The 17,546-nt window shown below is 42.7% G+C and overlaps 1 protein-coding gene across 3 annotated transcripts in view; it reads left to right on the top strand.

Moving 5' to 3' along the window:
- MYOF (myoferlin) overlaps positions 1-17,546 on the top strand; it is a 151,313-nt gene that overhangs the window by 76,294 nt on the left and 57,473 nt on the right. For all 3 annotated transcript variants that reach the window (XM_027062643.2, XM_015061901.3, XM_015061900.3), the window contains 4 exons: positions 10,169-10,346; positions 11,546-11,670; positions 14,542-14,648; positions 16,940-17,132. In XM_027062643.2, the coding sequence (XP_026918444.2) occupies positions 10,169-10,346; positions 11,546-11,670; positions 14,542-14,648; positions 16,940-17,132 (603 nt within the window). The remainder of the gene's footprint in view (positions 1-10,168; positions 10,347-11,545; positions 11,671-14,541; positions 14,649-16,939; positions 17,133-17,546) is intronic.

Below are 17,546 nucleotides of genomic sequence, written 5' to 3'. Positions count from 1 at the left end.
TTTGTGATGTTAATACCCTACTGAAAATTGGCAGGAGCAGTGATACCTCTGAACCAAGTGGCCTGTTTGCTAACTGGGGTTGTGTGGTCCTGGGGAAGTGGCCACAAGAGCCATCCCAAATGGCATTGGTGCCACCGTTAATCATTTCCACTTTCAGAAGTAGGCATATCTCAAGCTTCCCAGCATCTGGGGGCACGTTTATATTAATTCCTCCTTGAAGACAGAAGTCTTCCAAATTCACCTCCGCAACTGTTTCGTTCTTTCTTTCTTTCTTTCTTTTTTTCTTTCCTTTTTTTTTTCCAATCAGCTCTTTCTCCTCTATGGACACAATTTAAGCGCCCATGATCCATATGGTAGAGAGCTACAGATGTAGTTTTTTCCTAGTAAATTCAAATGCCAGTGTTACTAACTCAAGGTAATAAATCCCAGAAGAAGAATATTACTATCATTAAGCTGTAAAATGCTCATTTTTTTCCTTGTCAATTAATTGACATCTGCAATACAGATTTGTTAACATATGTGATGGATAACCCAATATTAAGTTATCCCTGTCTCTGTTGCCCACTGAATCATTTCCAGCACATCCTATACCGTTATTATGAGTTTTAAAAATAAATATGCTAGTTGATTAATATTTTTATTTTTTGACTTCTAAAAAATTAACACATAGCACTGTGTAAGTTTAAGGTACATGGTGTGTTGATTTGGTATACTTACATATTGCAATATGATTACCACTGTAGTGTTAGCTAACACTGCCATCATGTCACATAATTATCATTTCTTTTTTGTGGTGAGAACACTCCAGATCTAGTCTGTCAGCAACTTTGAGGCATGTAATATGGCATCGTTGACTATAATCACTACGCACTGCATTACATCTCCAGAATTTGTCTTCTAACTACAAGTTTGTACACTTTGACCAACATCTTCCCAATTCCCCAACCCCTGGTAACTGCCCTTCTACTCTCTGTCTTTATGAGTTTGACTTTTTAAAAAAAATTTTTTTAACGTTTATTTATTTTTGGGGACAGAGAGAGACAGAGCATGACGGGGGAGGGGCAGAGAGAGAGGGAGACACAGAATCGGAAGCAGGCTCCAGGCTCTGAGCCATCAGCCCAGAGCCCGATGCGGGGCTCGAACTCACGGACCGCGAGATCGTGACCTGAGCTGAAGTCGGACGCTTAACCGACTGAGCCACCCAGGCGCCCCACAGTTTGACTTTTTTTAAATTCCACATATAAGTGATATCATACAGTGTCTTTCTTGGTCTGGCTTATCTCACTTAGCATGATGCCCTCCAGGTCTGTCCATGTTGTCACAAATGACAGGATTTCCTTCTTTCTCATGACTGAATAATATTCCATTTTGTATGTGTACACCACATCTTCCCCCACCTATTTCTGAGAATCCCGGGTTGATGCTTATGTGTTCCAGAAATCTGAGCTGTTTGCCAGAGCATCCAGCTCACTTATGGCTCTCTGCCCAGGGCCACTCTTTGCTGGATTCCACCCCTGACCCAACAAGCTTCTTGAAGCTGTCTCCTTCACCTTCCCCTCCGTCCCAGGCATGGGATAGACCCTTCTCTTATGTCTCCACATTACGTCAGAAACCAAACGGCAATTTTAGAAAACCTTTTACCTCCAGTAAGAGGTAAGAGTAGGGAAACCGTGAAATGAGGAACTTGAAATGGCTAATCTCAAAGCTCTGGGCTCAGACCAGCTTTCTGGGTCTGTTGCAGTTGGCCTCCCTGTCTCTCTCTAGCCTGCTTACTGTGGCAGGGCTCGGCTACCCACCTGCCCCTATTCCCAACACCACCCTGTACACATGGCCACCTCAATGTCTGTGTCAAGTGCCATGAATTCCCAGCCAAACAAGGCCTTCTCCTTTCTAGGAGTTTCATGTCTGCCTGTTGTGAGATTTGCCCCTTTCAGGATGAGTGACAAGGAAAATATCTACTCCCTTTAGAGGAAACTCTCCCTTCTCCCCCAGACCATTGTAGCCTTGTTCATGGACTCCCAAGAAGACAATATTAGGAGGTTAGAGTCCAAAGCAGTATATTCTGGATTTTTCGGTCCTGGCATGTTTGGAACATTAGGAGTCCAGTTATTCACGAGCCACACAGATTTCAATCCAGCGCCTGTGTCTTTCCCTGTAAGAGAAGACTGGGCCACACATTCTTTCACAGGTTACCTCTGTCTCCACCCCTCAGCCTCAAGAAGGAACCTTACACCTACCACCGGCAAGCCACAGGGCATCAGTCCAAGTTCTCACAGGGAAAGGATCAATTCTTCCCCCTCTACGAGCACAGATTATAACATAGTTCTGGCTAAAATATACACTTAACAGAGCATGTGACCAAATGGAACAGTTGAAGTCAGGTTATTTAAATGGTGAAAGAATCCCGGTAGGTGTATGTTTTGTATTATAGTTAAAGGTCCGTCCAAAGAAGTTTCCTAAGCAAAGCAATGGTCTGCCTTGAATGTGAATTCATATCTCGACTCCTAGAATCAGAAACTGCTTAGAAATTTTAAGTCATAGTTTTCCGAGTTTTTATACATTAATGTATCCAATAAAAAAATTCTAGGGCACTTGCTTCTATTTCCTGAATCAGCCTATCAAACAAGTGGATATAAAGACCAGATTATGTTAAGAACTCTTGGGAGATAAGTCTTCAAGAAATTATCAAGTGTCTCTCCATCACTCTACTCCTTGTCATCCTACCTATTCCCACTGATATACAGACACATAAATAATACCATTTGCAACTTATATCATGCCACCAATGGTGCCATAATGCCATTCTTGGATTTAGCATTAATGGTGTTGACCACTCTTGAGTTATCCCGGAGTTTCTGATGTGTAGCGAGGAGTGATTTTGCTGAGGTGAGAAATTGAGTCAGGTGTGCAGAAAAGCAGGTGTGTGAGTGCTGGTCAGTGCACCTAGCCATCACCCAGTCTGCATGTCCATGAGAGTGAGGCTCTGTGCTTCTCTATTCCTGACACCGGTGCACAACTCTTACATAAGGTCTGAAGCAGTCCCCCAGAGTTTTCAGTTATTTTGTTACATTTCATGGGGGTAATGATAGAATATTGTGACATTATTGACTTTCGGGATTTGCTATGATCTCAGGAACATAATCCTTGCAAATGATAAATCTACCATAACATAGTAACAACAGGGGACACTTGAAGACCTTGAGTGCTGGACTTATCCTGACTTTTCCAACCTTGCTTCTGCAGATGAGGTCATAAATCAAGACGAATCTCTATAAGAAGTGTATGTTGTGGGATCATGTAATGTATACTCATTTTGTTTTGGTTGTTTACTTGTTAAAGAGACACAGAGCCAAAACAAATTCCCCCGGTCGATAAGATCCTGGTGTGAGTCTTTCTGTCCACCCCATACCACCATCAATTCTGAAGGTGAGGAATCGTAACACATCTTAAGAACAAATTTAGAAAAAGGAAAAAGAAGAGAGGGTGGGTGGGAAAGTGGAGCAGCTTACATGCCATTTACTGCCAGGATCGTGCAAGAAAATAGCTAAAAAAAACCCCAAAGGCCTCTATGGAGACACATGGTATGGCATGGGTGGTTCTGGACTTGAGTTGTTATAGATTGGCTCTTGAAGAGTCCAGCTACAACTTGGGTTTAGGCAGAAATGCGGCCATGGGTTCTCAGCAATTACAGTGCCTCTTTACTTTGTGCTGTCACCAGAACAGAATTTAAGTTCATGGCCTTTCTTTTTATTTTAAGCACTTGTAATAGAGAGGGGGAGAGGGAAGGGGTAGGAAGAGACTCAACAAAGTATGGTAGCTAGAATGCAAAACTGAATTCTTTTTTCTATTTTACTCCAAATAATTAAACACATACAGGCAAAGAAGCCTGTGTCATAGATTTAGTAAAAAATAAAACCAAAAAGAAACTCAAAAAACAAAGAGCCAACAGTATACAGTCGCCACAGTATATGTCAACAGTATAAAAGAACAGCTTTTTATAAACTGAAATAGAAAACAAAGTTACTTTTCTTTGATCCAAATAATTAAACCCAGATAGCAAAATGGCTTATGTCATAAATTTAATGAAAGCAAAAACGAAATCTATAAACTAAAATCCCAGTAACATTAAAAAGCAGGAGAGGAGCTGAGATTCTGAAGACACAGCCACAGTGCAGGCAACCAGGAGCCTGGTAAGAGAGTGAGATGAGCAGATTTGTGTAACCACCGGGAACCATTGGCCTCGAAGATGATCCTGACCCTTTTCCCATTTCCAAAGATCCCATGTTCCAGGTCATACGCAAATAATGAAATTTCTGGTCGTGTTCAAGAGGGCGACTTGGTTGCTGTGAAATAATAGTGCTAGTATTTGCTCTTTGACTCTGGTTCCTGACGCTGAGCTCCTAAATCTCTTGGGACTTCCTGGGTGGTAGGTGAGTCTTTTGTTCTAGTGAGGTGACTCTTATGGGCTCCTAGTTTGAAGCTGCTCATGAGAAAGAGCAAGCCATGATTAGAAGCTTAGAACTTTCTGCCTTACCCCCTGTTCTCCCGAGAGGGGCTAGAAATTGAGTTAATGATCCATCACACTTATGTGATGAAACCTCCATAAAAAATCCCCAAAATACAGGATTCAGAGAGCTTCTGGGATGTGGATACATGCATGTTTGGGGAGAGTGCTGTGCCCAGAGAGGACGTGGAGGCTCTGCGTCCCTGCCACATACCTTGTCCTATGCAGCAGTTCCATCTGGATGTCCCCCTGTAGCCTTTACCATATACTGTTATAATAAACTGGTAACCAGTAAGTAAACTGCTTTCCCAAGTTTTGTGAGCTGCTCTAGCAAGTTAATCAGCTCTGAGGAGGAAGTCATGGGAGCCTCCAATTTATACCCGATCGATCAGAACCTGGACTTTCGACTGGGATCTGAAGTGGGGATGGGGCAGTCTTGTGGGACTGAGACGTTCTGTCTCTGGGTAGATAGTGTCAGAATTGAGTTCAACTGTAGGACACCCAACTGGTGTTGCAGAATTGCGTGGTGTGGGAAAATCCGCTACACGTCTGGTATCAGAAGTGTTCGGAGTGTGGTAGTCCTGTGAGAGTAAAGGAGGAACACAGGAGGGAGAGTGAATTTTTCCTACTCAGTCGCCATAGAGCTGCCCCACCTCCTTAGAGCTGAACTGGCTCCAGTCGAGAGACCCTTGAAGAGATGCAGCTGGGTTCCACCTGTGGCCACCTCCCTAAGGAATCAGGCAGGTAGAAGAAGATGAAGCGTGGCATCGCACTTCTATTCAGACACCTGCTGGCTTCTGGAACCTCTGCCCAGTCACTAAAGGACGCCATCGTTTTGTCTCCACCATCTGGGATCTGTTCCTAGACCACTTCCACCCTACTCCTTCCCAGTCTTCTCGTGTGTGACCTAACATATTTTGGGACCATTTTATGAACATGCATTCTGTCTTCTGCTCAATTAGAACCTCCTTGAGTTCTCCCATTCGTCTGGCCTACGTAAGTGCTCAACAAATATTGCTTGAAATAACACGTTCAGATTCTTCCACCAGCTCCGCTAGTTGTCAGCCGCCTTTAGTAAATAGACCAAAGGTGGCGAGTCGGGCAGTTTTCTTTGGCACAGTCTCCTTGTCACTGATCCTTAATGTCCCACGCCTGGTGGTCCCCCGGCCACTTTTAAGAGCTGTTACTTGTTACCCCTTTTTCAGTATTCTGCTTGACAAAAATCACACCTTCTCCAGATTTACTCCTAAAACTCTGATACCACCTGCATCTACCACACACACCGGTCTTTGATGATTGGAAAGAGAGCCCCAAGGCCCTACAGAGTCAAAGAAACATCCGTCAGTGTTCAGTAGATTATAATTTACATTCTTTAACTTTCCGCATTAGGAGCAGTTTTGCCCAAAGGCAACACAGGGAACAAAAGCTGAGGCTCCTGACTTTTCTAAACTTTGTTGCTTGTTCCTTCTTCTCTCCCCCTCTTTGAGCCCTGAGGCACAGGGGAAGTGAGAAAGGGCTGGGGGGAGGGCGGAATTCAGGGCTTCACAGTCCAGAGCCTGGCTCTGGGGCAGGTGAGCAGATGTAGATCCTCTGCCCCTTGTGTAGTTTGGACCTGGGAAGCGACCCAGTTTGTAGCTCCATCTTGAACGGCTCGCTCACAGAGTGGGCCGCTCTGTTGGGAGGTGTGGTGATGGCCAAAACCCAAATTACTGTCTTAGAGCTCAAACTCTTCGGGGTGAGGGTGCTACCAGGGTGCAGGTGACTGTGAGCTATGCTCAGGAAAACCCAGGGAGATCTAATGGAATCGTGGCCACGTAGAGGTGTGCAAGGCAGAGCCAGCCCAGCCGGAAGTGGCATCCCCACCCCTTCCACAGCCTCCCTATGCACTTTCTCTCCTCTGCACCCTCTGTATAAGCAGATGGCACCAGCTTAAATGCTGGTCATTTGGGGGGTGGGGCCCTGACTTAGGCCCCAAATTATGTCTCATATTTTTGCTCCTTCCCTTCTCTTAGATCATCCCAGATGGTTTACAAAGAAGTTATGCTGTATATAGAAGTTCTGACTAATACAAATAACTTCCTGCTTTCTAATTTTCACACAATTTAAACCAAACCCAGAATTTCCACAGCATTCCTGAACCATGGATAGATAGTTCAGGAGGCTTAGTTGTGGATAGTTAAAGGGACTCCTGACAAGCGATAAAAGTCTCCAACCCCCTCTCTGCCAAAGTGACGGTGGACTAATGTAAGTAGGAAAAATTTTAAATTCACAGTGCTAGGCAGTCTCTGGGATGTGGCACCCAGCTATAAGGATATTTCAAAGCCCTTCAGGTGATTCAGTACGCAGCTAAGTTTTCAAACCAATGTTTTGGAAAGACTTTCAAGAAAGATTGAAACTCAGAAGGATTTCTGATGAAATCCTATTGAGGGTTTCCAGTGTACCATGTCAAAAATCCTTTTAACCAAAACAAAGAGTTTGTAATAGTGGCACGTCCTGTGGTTCTTCAAGACAACAAACTACAGTCCCTGTCAGATGTTCTTAAAACAGTCCTCAAGAAGTTAAAAGTTGAATTTCCATGTGATTCCAAAATCCACTGCTGTGTATAGACCCAAAAGAATTGAAAGCGGGGACTCAAGTGGATATTTGTACACCCATGTGTATAGCAGCATTATTCATAATAACCAAAAGATAGAAGCCGTCCATTGATAGCAATCCTTCGATAGATGAATGGACAGACCAATGTGGTATAAACACACTGCTAAACTTATTAAACAAGGATGCCATTAGACAGAAGTGGCCGTAATGCCTGGGCAACCTACATGAGCAAACCAGAACTTAGGCCTGTAAATGCTTCCAGGTTAAGAAATCAAAACCAAAGGACAATGAAGCGCAAATAACCAACTAGACTTTCCCAAATAATGCAACCACTTAAGCCAGCGCCAGTCAAATAATTTCCTTGCCTTCCTTCCACATTTGCTCTCTGAAAGTCTTTCCTCAGCTCTTGTAGGTGGAGCACTCTTAACCGCTTCTGCTTTGTCGCTGCCCAATCCAATCTATGTTTGCTCAAATAAAATCTTAAAACTTTTCAACATGCCCCAGTTTATCTTTCAACAGTACAATGGAGAATTCTTCAGTCTTAAAAACGAAGGAAACTCTGACACGTGCTACCACATGGTTAGACACTGAGGGCATTGAACTAAGTGAAATAAGCCGGTCGCAAAAGGACAAATGTTGTTTGATTTGACTTACGTGAGATACCCAGAGTAGCCAAACTCAGAGAGACAGAAAGGAGGTGGGAATGGGGAGTTGGGGTTTAATGGGTACAGAGTTTCAATTTTATAAGATGGGCGGAGTTTTGTGGATAGATGGTGGTGATGGTAGCACACCAATGTGAACGTCCCTAAGGCCACCAAACTGCACACTTAAACGTGGCTCATGTGGAGAATTTTATGTTATGTGTGTTTCACCGCAATTTGAAAAAAGAAATTTTTGATACTGTCGTCCAAGCACTTCTGTGAATGAAAGAACATATTCTTACATCATACAAGGCAGAAGAACTGCCCATGATTGTGATACATTTAATAGAATAAAGGCCATGGTATGGATGAATAACAAAAGAAAAGGAAATCGGTTGACAAATATCCTACTGGGATCACGTAATTTTTGTTAGCTTCTTTTGAAAAACAATTTTTTTTAATGTTTATTCATTTTTGAGAGACAGAGAGAGACAGAGCATGAGCGGGGAAGGGGCGGAGAGAGGGAGACACAGAATCTGAAACAGGTTCCAGGCTCTGAGCTGTCAGCACAGAGCCCAACGCGGGGCTCGAACTCACGGACTATGAGATCATGACCTGAGCTGAAGTCGGACGCTCAACCGACTGAGCCACCCAGGTGCCCCAAGTTTTGTTAGCTTCTTAAAGATGAAGTGTGTCATTACGTTGCTACGTAGATTATGCTGCACAAATTGGTAGCAAGGTGGGAATGCAAAAGAGCAAATCCAACGACAATAAGATTCAGCATATGCCAAAGTTTGATAGCAATGTGGCCTCCAAATCTCAAATTGAAGGACTCCAGATCTGGGAGTTCCTTCTCTAAGGGCTTTCAAAGTAAACTTGCCATAGTGAGAAATTCGTCAAACAATTTGGGTATTATCACTCATGGGTCTCCATGAACCCTCTAGTGAAGCATGTAGCCAAGTGTAACCACTGGTATTCTCACCCCTAAGCTTGACAAGTGTCTACAGAGATTGGATACCGATGGAGATCCGGAACAGAGTCTAGATGTGGACAGTATTAAGTGGCAGTATGCCTAGAACGTAATGAGGTACAGCAATTTCAACCATTGCACGGCTCTGTTTGACTAAAGAAGGCAGAGTACCCAAAGATCAGTGAGGATATGATCCACAAAGAAGGAGAGATGCCATCTGAGCAATCTGTGGATTCAGGAGACTTTATGTGCTCGGATTAAGGAAGGCCTGAAAGGCTCATGGTCATTTCTGCCAGGCTGAAAGATCCTCGGTGTGGTCATTTTTGGCCCTATGTTCAACTCCCTCACACACACACACTCAATAAACCAGTAATCTTTTTTTAATGTTTATTTATTTTTGAGAGAGAGAGACAGAGTGGAAATGGGGGAGGGGCAGAGAGAGAGGGAGATGCAGAATCTGAAGCAGGCTCCAGGCTCCAAGCTGTCAGCACAGAGCCTGATGTGGGAGCCCGATACGGGGCTTGAACCCATGAACCGTGAGATCATGACCTGAACCGAAGTCGGATGCTTAAATGACTGAGTCCCCCAGGCGCTCCCCCGGTAATTTTTTTAAAAAGAGAGAAAGGAAAAAATAACGTTTGATTTCTGTTTCAGAAAACAGGAAAACAAGTTCACCTAAATTCAGTTAATTTTAAAGTCTTATGTTAAAAATCTTTATTGTTGTTTTTTATTTGAAAATTAATACTAAAGGAGCACCTAGGTGGCTTAGTCAGTTAAGCGTCTGAGTTCGGCTCAAGTCATGATCTAAGGGTTCATGAGTTTGAGCCTCGCATCAGGCTCTCTGCTGCCAGTGTAGAACCTGCTTCGGATCCTCTGTCCCCCTATTTCTCTGCCCCTTCCTCACGCTCTCTCTCTCTCTCTCTCAAAAATAAATAAACATTTTGTTAAAAAGTAGAAAAAAAGAAAATTAATACTCAAGCAATTCAAAAAATTAAAAACATATAAATTAGAAAGTACGATTAGCCATAATCTTTTTACCTTCAACAATTTTATTTCTATTCTACACATTCTCCATGCATATGCCAATATTAAAATATATAATTAATGAGTTCACTTAAAATACATTTGCACATATGAATCTACCTTTTTACTAACTTTATTGCATTATATGGATGTAACATAGTTTGTTTAACCAGTGACCTATTGCTAGACATTTGTATTGCTTTCATTTTTTTTTTTTTTCTCTCTATTTCAGTCAACACTGCCGTGAATATCCTGGTACTTCTATCTTTGCCCACTTGTATGAGTACAAGAAAAACTGCTAGATTTAAGGACATTCTCTACTGGCATTTAATTCAATACTAATTATTAGTTTTAGAATTATATCTGCTAGACACCCACATATAAATAAGAGCAAAAGGAGTTTCACTGAGCCTTACGTCTGTCCATACTTTACAGAAATACCAACGAAGGCGGAAGTATAGCCTGTCTGCCGTATTCCATTCAGCCACCATGTTGCAAGATGTTGGCGAGGCCATTCAGTTTGAAGTCAGCATTGGGAACTACGGCAACAAGTTTGACACAACTTGTAAGCCTTTGGCATCAACTACTCAATACAGCCGTGCCGTATTTGATGGTAAGACTGCCTCTAACCATCCTCCTCTCATAAGTTTACGGTGGGTGCATCACAGGACAAGAAGCATCCAACATATTCTCCCTTTGGCAGCCATTATCTTCAGCATATGCTTAGTGGAAAGAAAAGATTAAATGGGGAAGACAGGTGGCTAGAGTTCGAGCACCTTCAAGACAGGTCAAACCCAAGAAGTTGCAGGCCCTTTGCCAGGGTCTGAACCCCAGCCCCCTTGCCGTGTTCAGCTTTCACACTGGCTCTGTTTTGTAAAATCACAAAATGGTGACTTGCTGAGAGTCAGCTCCCACCCTGCCCAACTCCACCCTACCAAGCCCCAAACTGCTCTTAGATTAAGTAGTTGAAATGGATGGGACACTGGCTCAGGTCCTGGAAAATCAAGCTTCTGGTCTTCATTCTGTTACTCTCCAGCACTATGACCTTAGCCGCATCACTCAATTCTTACCTTCAGTTCCATTATCTTCTCCAGAGCTCCTGTGAGGATTAAATAGCTGTGTTTGAACAAACATGGATGAGAAACAGTTTCTACTTTTAAGGAGGATATATTCTAGTGTATAAAATAACAAAGTGGAGTATGAGAATGCGCAAGTAAAGATATCAACAAATGATTTAAGAGTATATAGAAAGGAGAGAGACATTCTGATCAAATGTCCCAACAGTATTGCCATTATTTTTACCTAATTTCTGTACAAGCAGTGTGAAAATATAAAATGTATTAGAAAAAAGTTGGCTGGTAATTGTTAATCCCTGTAAGGTTCTAAGTAATACCAAACCCCATGAATCCATGCTTTACAAAATAGAAAATCATTTTTTTTCTTGCCCCAATTCCAACAAAAATATTTAGAATAGCACTTTTCAGGTACAAACACATATAATCTAAACTCCCATCTCTATTTTCTGCTGCAGTGTTATGTAATCATCGGTGATCCTGAACCACTGCAAGATCTTAAAATTGTTGCATTCGGCTTACTAGGGTATTTTAGAGAGATTTTCAGAACAGGTTGAATGAATAAAAAACTTTCTGTCTATCCCTTGGTGGCTTCATTGAATAAAATTTAAAAACAAGATCACCCCAAACCATTCCCCAAGCATATGGATGGATTAACCTGTAGCCCATTTTGCACATCTCTTAATAGACATGTTGTTTAAGTGTCCAGTGTTCACTGACCCTCAATGTTCTACACCAGGAAACTACTATTATTACTTGCCTTGGGCCCACACAAAGCCAGTTGTTACCCTGACTTCATACTGGGAGGACATTAGTCATCGCCTGGATGCGGTGAACACTCTCCTAACCATGGCAGAACGGCTGGTAAGTTTATCTTTTCTATATTTCCTTTCCACTGGACAGAGTGAATTATGTATTAGTTACAAGGTAGGCCCTGTAAGTGACATCAGAATATAGTGATAAGCAAGATAAGAGCTATTTCTTTAGTAACAGTTGACATCAGCGATCCAAGGCTGGCATGGAGGTTCAGAGATGTTAGGGACCTGCACTCCTTCCCTCTTGTTGCTCTGCCATCACTAAGGAGTTGTCATTGTCTGCATGGTTGAGGCTGCTCACCACTAAGCCTGCCCTCAAGCCTGAGGGAAGAGGAATGGGGAAGTAGATGGCACAGGCCTTTCCCTTGGAGGGAAAGACCCAGAAGTCACACACTTGATTTCTACTCATTTTCCATTGGCCAGAATCCAGTCATACAACTACATCTCACTCTAAGGGGACTGGGAAGTGCCGTCTTATGCTTGGGTTGGCATAGGCCAGATAAAAGTTCTCTTCCTGAGGAAGAAGGGGGTGGATATCGAAGTGGGAGGACAACCCACAGGTTCTGCCACAGTTAGGAGTGGTGTGGAGAATGGCTTATGCCAACAGAAATATGCAGCCCTTAGAGCTCTATTGTTGAGTAAAAATCTCCACTGTGGGAAGGGGTGGGCTCAGAGGAACCAGAGCCTGACGTTTTATGCTCTTTTTGTAAATTAGAGGGAACTTTCCTTGTTTGGAGGTTGGGAGTTCCCTCTGGCAGAAACTGCATAGATGTGGTATCTGTAATTTTCCATCTAGTTGATAGTGATGAGGAGGGGCACACGGTTGGGATATTTCTAAGTCAAAGATACTAAATTGGTGTGATTAGTGTTTTGATTTCCAGATTATATTAGTATTAATTTTTTCTAAGGTCTAACCTCTGTCAGGGTAAGACCAATACATGTGGGGGTCCTGGAATATACCTGATCTAAGATTCCACAGCAAAATCTAAACATATTGTTTTATGGGGGCGCCTGGGTGGCTCAGTTGGTTAAGCGGCAGACTCTTTTTTTTCGTTTTGTTAATATAATTTATTGTCAAATTGGCTAACATACAGTGTGCAGAGTGTGCTCTTGGTTTTTGGGGTAGATTCCTGTGGTTCATTGCTTACATACAATACCCAGTGCTCATCCCAGCAAGTGCCCTCCTCAATGCCCATAACCCATTTTCCTCTCTCCCATATCCCCCACCCCATCAACCCTCAGATTGTTCTCTGTATTTAAGAGTCTCTTATGGATTGAAACAGCCAACTCTTGATTTTGGCTCAGGTCATGATCTCATAGTTCATGAGATTGAGCTCCATGTCTCTCTCTGCACTGACAGCACAGAGCCTGCTTGGGATTCTCTCTCCCCTTCCTCTTTCTGCCTCTCCCCCCCTCCCCATGTTCATTCTGTGTTTCTTTCTCTCTCAAAATAAATGAATAAACATTAAAAAATATATATTGTTTTATATTATAAAGATGATATTGAAGGAGAATCGTAGTTTAAGTTAACTTAAGCATAATTGTTCACCTGACATGCAGCCTGGTTGTGGTATTAACTTCCAGTCCTCCGTCTCAAGGAAATTAGTAAAGAACTGGTCACCCCTCTATTCTGACTATGTTTTGGGTATTCTTCAGGCCTTTTTCTTCCTTGTTCTTCTCCTCAGCATTGATCAGGCTATCCTTATTCCATGCTGATCTGGACAACATGGTGGCTTTCCATGATCAGGACTTTTGATGATCATGGTGGACACTCTCTCAATCTGTGTCAGCAGATGCTCCAAGTGACACAATAGTATGTTCTGGGCTCATCTTGTACTGCTCTGCCCTAATTCTCAAATCGCCAATTTTGTGAAGAATTCTGTTTCCTCTTAGCGGGAATATCATATGAAAACCAAGATCTGGGTATTAGATGCTCACTACTATTTAGATGCCATTGCTTCTAGGCCTTCTCAGTGGACAGACTTAATGATGGGCACATGCACACACATATTCACGTGTGATTTATTTCTAGATCTATCAATATATGAAAAGCAATGAATTTATAAGCCTAACTCCAAATCCATTCTAATGTCACAGGTTTGTTCTAGCCTTCCCTATTTCTATATTTATAACTCTTTTCTCCAACAGTGAGAAACGTCATTTGCTCATTTGTTCAATCCTAATATCCATAGATAAACCACTGCAACAAACAAATTTAGAGTTTGATATGTTCATGGTTCTTTTCTTCAAAATTTTTTAACGTTTATTCATTTTTTTGAAAGACAGAGAGAGTGAGTGGGGGGGGTGGGGGCAGAGAGAGACACACACACAGAAATCTGAAGCAGGCACCAGGCTCTGAGCGGTCAACACAGAACCCCATGCAGGACTCGAACTGACCAACTATGAGATCATGACCTGAGCCAAAATCAGCCGACTGAGCCACGCAGGCGCCCCAATGGGTTAACCGACTGAGCCACCCAGGCACCCCAATGGTTTTTTTCTTTAAACTGAGAGTATATCATCAAAATACTGTGTTCAAAAGTTATTTGGATTAGTTTGGTGTAGTCATAGAGTTCATTTGTTTCTGTTTTATATTCCATGGTAGGATTCCTTCTCCCATCTTTATTGGTTTTATTTTATTTACTTTTTAAATACATAAAATATTTACATGGTTTCAAAGGTCAAGGATATATGAAAGATTGCCCTGTTACTTATAGATGTCAGCGTTGATTGCCTTTTGAAGAAAAGTAAATAGTGCTAAGCTATGGTGAGCATTACTAAAGGTAAAAAATTAAATGCACTGGTTTTTCTGTCAAGTCTTTTGTGTATTTTTTCTTGAAAAGAAACATTAAGCCTTTACTAGGTTTAATGGCATGATGCACAATTAACCGATTATTTCCTCTCTTTCCAAACTCTCCAGCAATCAAACACAGAGGCTCTAAAATCAGGGATTCAAGGTAAAATTCCTGCAAACCAGTTGGCCGAATTATGGTTGAAGCTGATCGACGAAGTTATAGAAGACACAAGGTACAGTGATCTTGTTCCTATCTCAGAATTCCCAGTCATGCTCTCCTCCCTGAAACTGTAAGGAGAGCCTCTAGGATTGTTCCCAGTGTTGGCCTGAAAAATGAATTTGAACTAGTCAAGCTTCTCAAAAGGCCCTAGTCACTGGGAGGAGTCTCTGAATCACCACCAGGAAAAGTTCTACTTTCTGATTTGGTGCCAATTCTAAAGCAGCCTGGGGAGGCTGAGGGCCCTGAAGGAAACATCCCAGGGCAGCCTCAGGCAAGCGGTGGGGACAAGGAAGGAGGATGCTGGCCTGTGCTTGTGGGCCCCCCTCCTGGAGAAGGGTGAAGCCTGGCTCCCACAGAGAATGGGGTCTAGGGGTGGAGCATTGATTTTGCCATTCAGAATCACATTCCTAATGCACAAACACATTTTTAGAAGTAGCCTTTTTACTTGCTTTTTTTTGCTGAATGCCTAAGAGACTGTATCTAAGGCTCCCTTCCCAAAGCCAGTAGATTTGACTTGAGCCGGAGAACCTTTTAGAACTGTGACTTAGAGAAACAGCTCAGAACTCTGGGCATTTGGAACTCAAAAGGGGAAGTGATTCATTCCAAACTCAGTTTAAATATTGGCTAATAGAGCAGTGGACAGGAAAATTCCAAAAGAAAAGCATATTGAAAACTTCTCACAAGCAGCAAGAAACAGGACCGCTTTTTTTTGTCCCCCTCGGGGCTAATGCCCTCAGTCTCCAGGTCTTCTTATGCCTTCTAGTGGTTTAGCTAGGTCATTGAAATGCAGCTGAAATCAGAGCACTGGTGGGCTCTCGCTTAAATTCAGAAAATTTAAATCAGGGTCCTAACAGGTCATCTCTTCCAGTCCCCTTTATTTTATGGATGAGAAAACAGAGGCCCAAGGGGGTGAACGATGCATCTAACGTCAGGGTGGGGTTTATCCACACAACTTTTCCTGCTACATGCTACACGCAGTCAACTTCTATTTATTGAACGTCTCAAATGTGACTTTTGAGCTAGCTGCTTCCATATGCATTTTTGCCTCAGATCATTCCAGGGACTTAACCTTTCTAATGCATTGCCATAACTACTAATGTGACCAAACAGAAACATTTGGTAATACCTTCAGGTAGAAAATTCTATGAATTTTAGGATTTGCGAGCAAAACACAGAAAGACCTATTTACACAGTTTTTGAAGTACCCAATTGATGTGGACTGTGTTTTCAAAATCAAATGGAATCTTTTTAACTTCATGTATCAGGAAACTTGTGTTTAAAAGAAGTCGTGCTAGGATTTCCTCCATTTAAGAAGCTAGGGGAAATTCAAACCAATGGAAATTCTTAGTAGAGACAATGTGAGTAGAACTTCCTGGAATTGATGACAACCTCACCCTGTGGCCCCCACCAGCTGCCATAGTGAGAGGAAGACCCTGCAGAAGAAGGCTAATTCTGGCCCCAACTCAGCTGTTCTAGACTTCTCACTTTAATGGGAGCTTTGCCTACACAAGTGGTTCTTAACCTTTTGGGAGCTAATGGGCCCCTTTGGATATCTAATGAGACCATGACGATGAAGAAGACAGTGCTTGATGACCTCACTCAGACCTTACTCTGCAGTAGGGAGTGTTCTAAATGCTCTCCATATATTAATTCATTTATTTCTCACAACAGCCCGATATCTTCATGCATTTGAAGACAGGGAAAGAAGAGATTAAGTAACTGCTCATGGTCACATCACGGGACTAGTAAATGGTGGAGCCAGGATTTTTACCCAGATAGCTGCAAAGCATGTCGTCCTCATCATACATCACACTGCCTGACTTTTTAAATAAGTTCCAGGGATTTGCAGACCTCCTGAGCACCCCGTCCCTCCACCCTAGGACTGCTTAGGGGTGCATGGTCCTTAAGAGCCCTTCTGCTAAATGCTCTGTAATCTGCCTTCCCCTCCTTCATTTTGTGGGTCTGCACAGTAGTTTTAAGAAGCAAAAGAAGGGAAGGCCTGTTCCTCCCAAAGGCTGCAGCTGTTGCCATCTTCTCTCCAGTGACTCCATGGGCCTTAAGTCAAACCCAAGAACTTGCTTTGGAATTTTAATCCCCCTGCATTCCTCGTGAGAGTAAGGAGGGTTTGTCTGACAGGTCTGCTCTGCCAATGCCACATACACTCAACTTCAGCTTAAACCTGGTCATGCTTATGAGTCAGGAAACTGGTGTGGCTTGCAAGATGGAAATCAAACATAAATGACTTTGACAGTTCTGAGGCCTGAAAAGCTATTCTACAGATTATCTGTTTCTTTCCTTTTTTAGGTACACGTTGCCTCTCACGGAAGGAAAAGCTAATGTCACAATTCTTGACACTCAGATCCGAAAGTTGCGGTCCCGATCTCTCTCCCAGATACACGAGGCAGCTGTGAGGATGAGGTCTGAGGCCACAGAGGTGAAGTCCACGCTGGCGGAAATTGAGGACTGGCTTGATAAACTGCTGCAGCTGACTGAAGAGGTAGGACTTTTAAACTACACAAAGGTCACTTGATATGGAAGAGGGATTCTGTGGAGGGGCACCAAGGATAGAGAAGGTGGTAAGAGAGTGTAGTATATTATCTTGGATATTGAGCAAATCTGACAGAGGTGAGACCAAGAAGTTACTGGGCTGGGATAGTCATGGGTAATGGGGTGAATATCACTGAAGTGAGAACAGAAGAATTTTGAGTTGGTGGTTCTGGAAAGATCTTCAAAGTGGACAGATCCGAGAGTATGTCAAGTAGAGGGAGAAAGTAGCAAATCTATGTAGCACAGAGGATTGAAGTGCCACCTTTTCTTGGGACCGGGAAGACCTGGTTTTGAATCTTGGATCTACTGTATGTAACCTTGGGCAACCTCTCTAAGCCTCAGTTTCCCATATATAAAATGGGAT

Source organism: Acinonyx jubatus, chromosome D2, assembly GCF_027475565.1.
Source record: "Acinonyx jubatus isolate Ajub_Pintada_27869175 chromosome D2, VMU_Ajub_asm_v1.0, whole genome shotgun sequence".
Taxonomy (NCBI): Eukaryota; Metazoa; Chordata; class Mammalia; order Carnivora; family Felidae; genus Acinonyx; species Acinonyx jubatus.
Note: the sequence above shows the minus strand (reverse complement) of the source record. Positions and strands in the feature narration are given on the sequence as shown.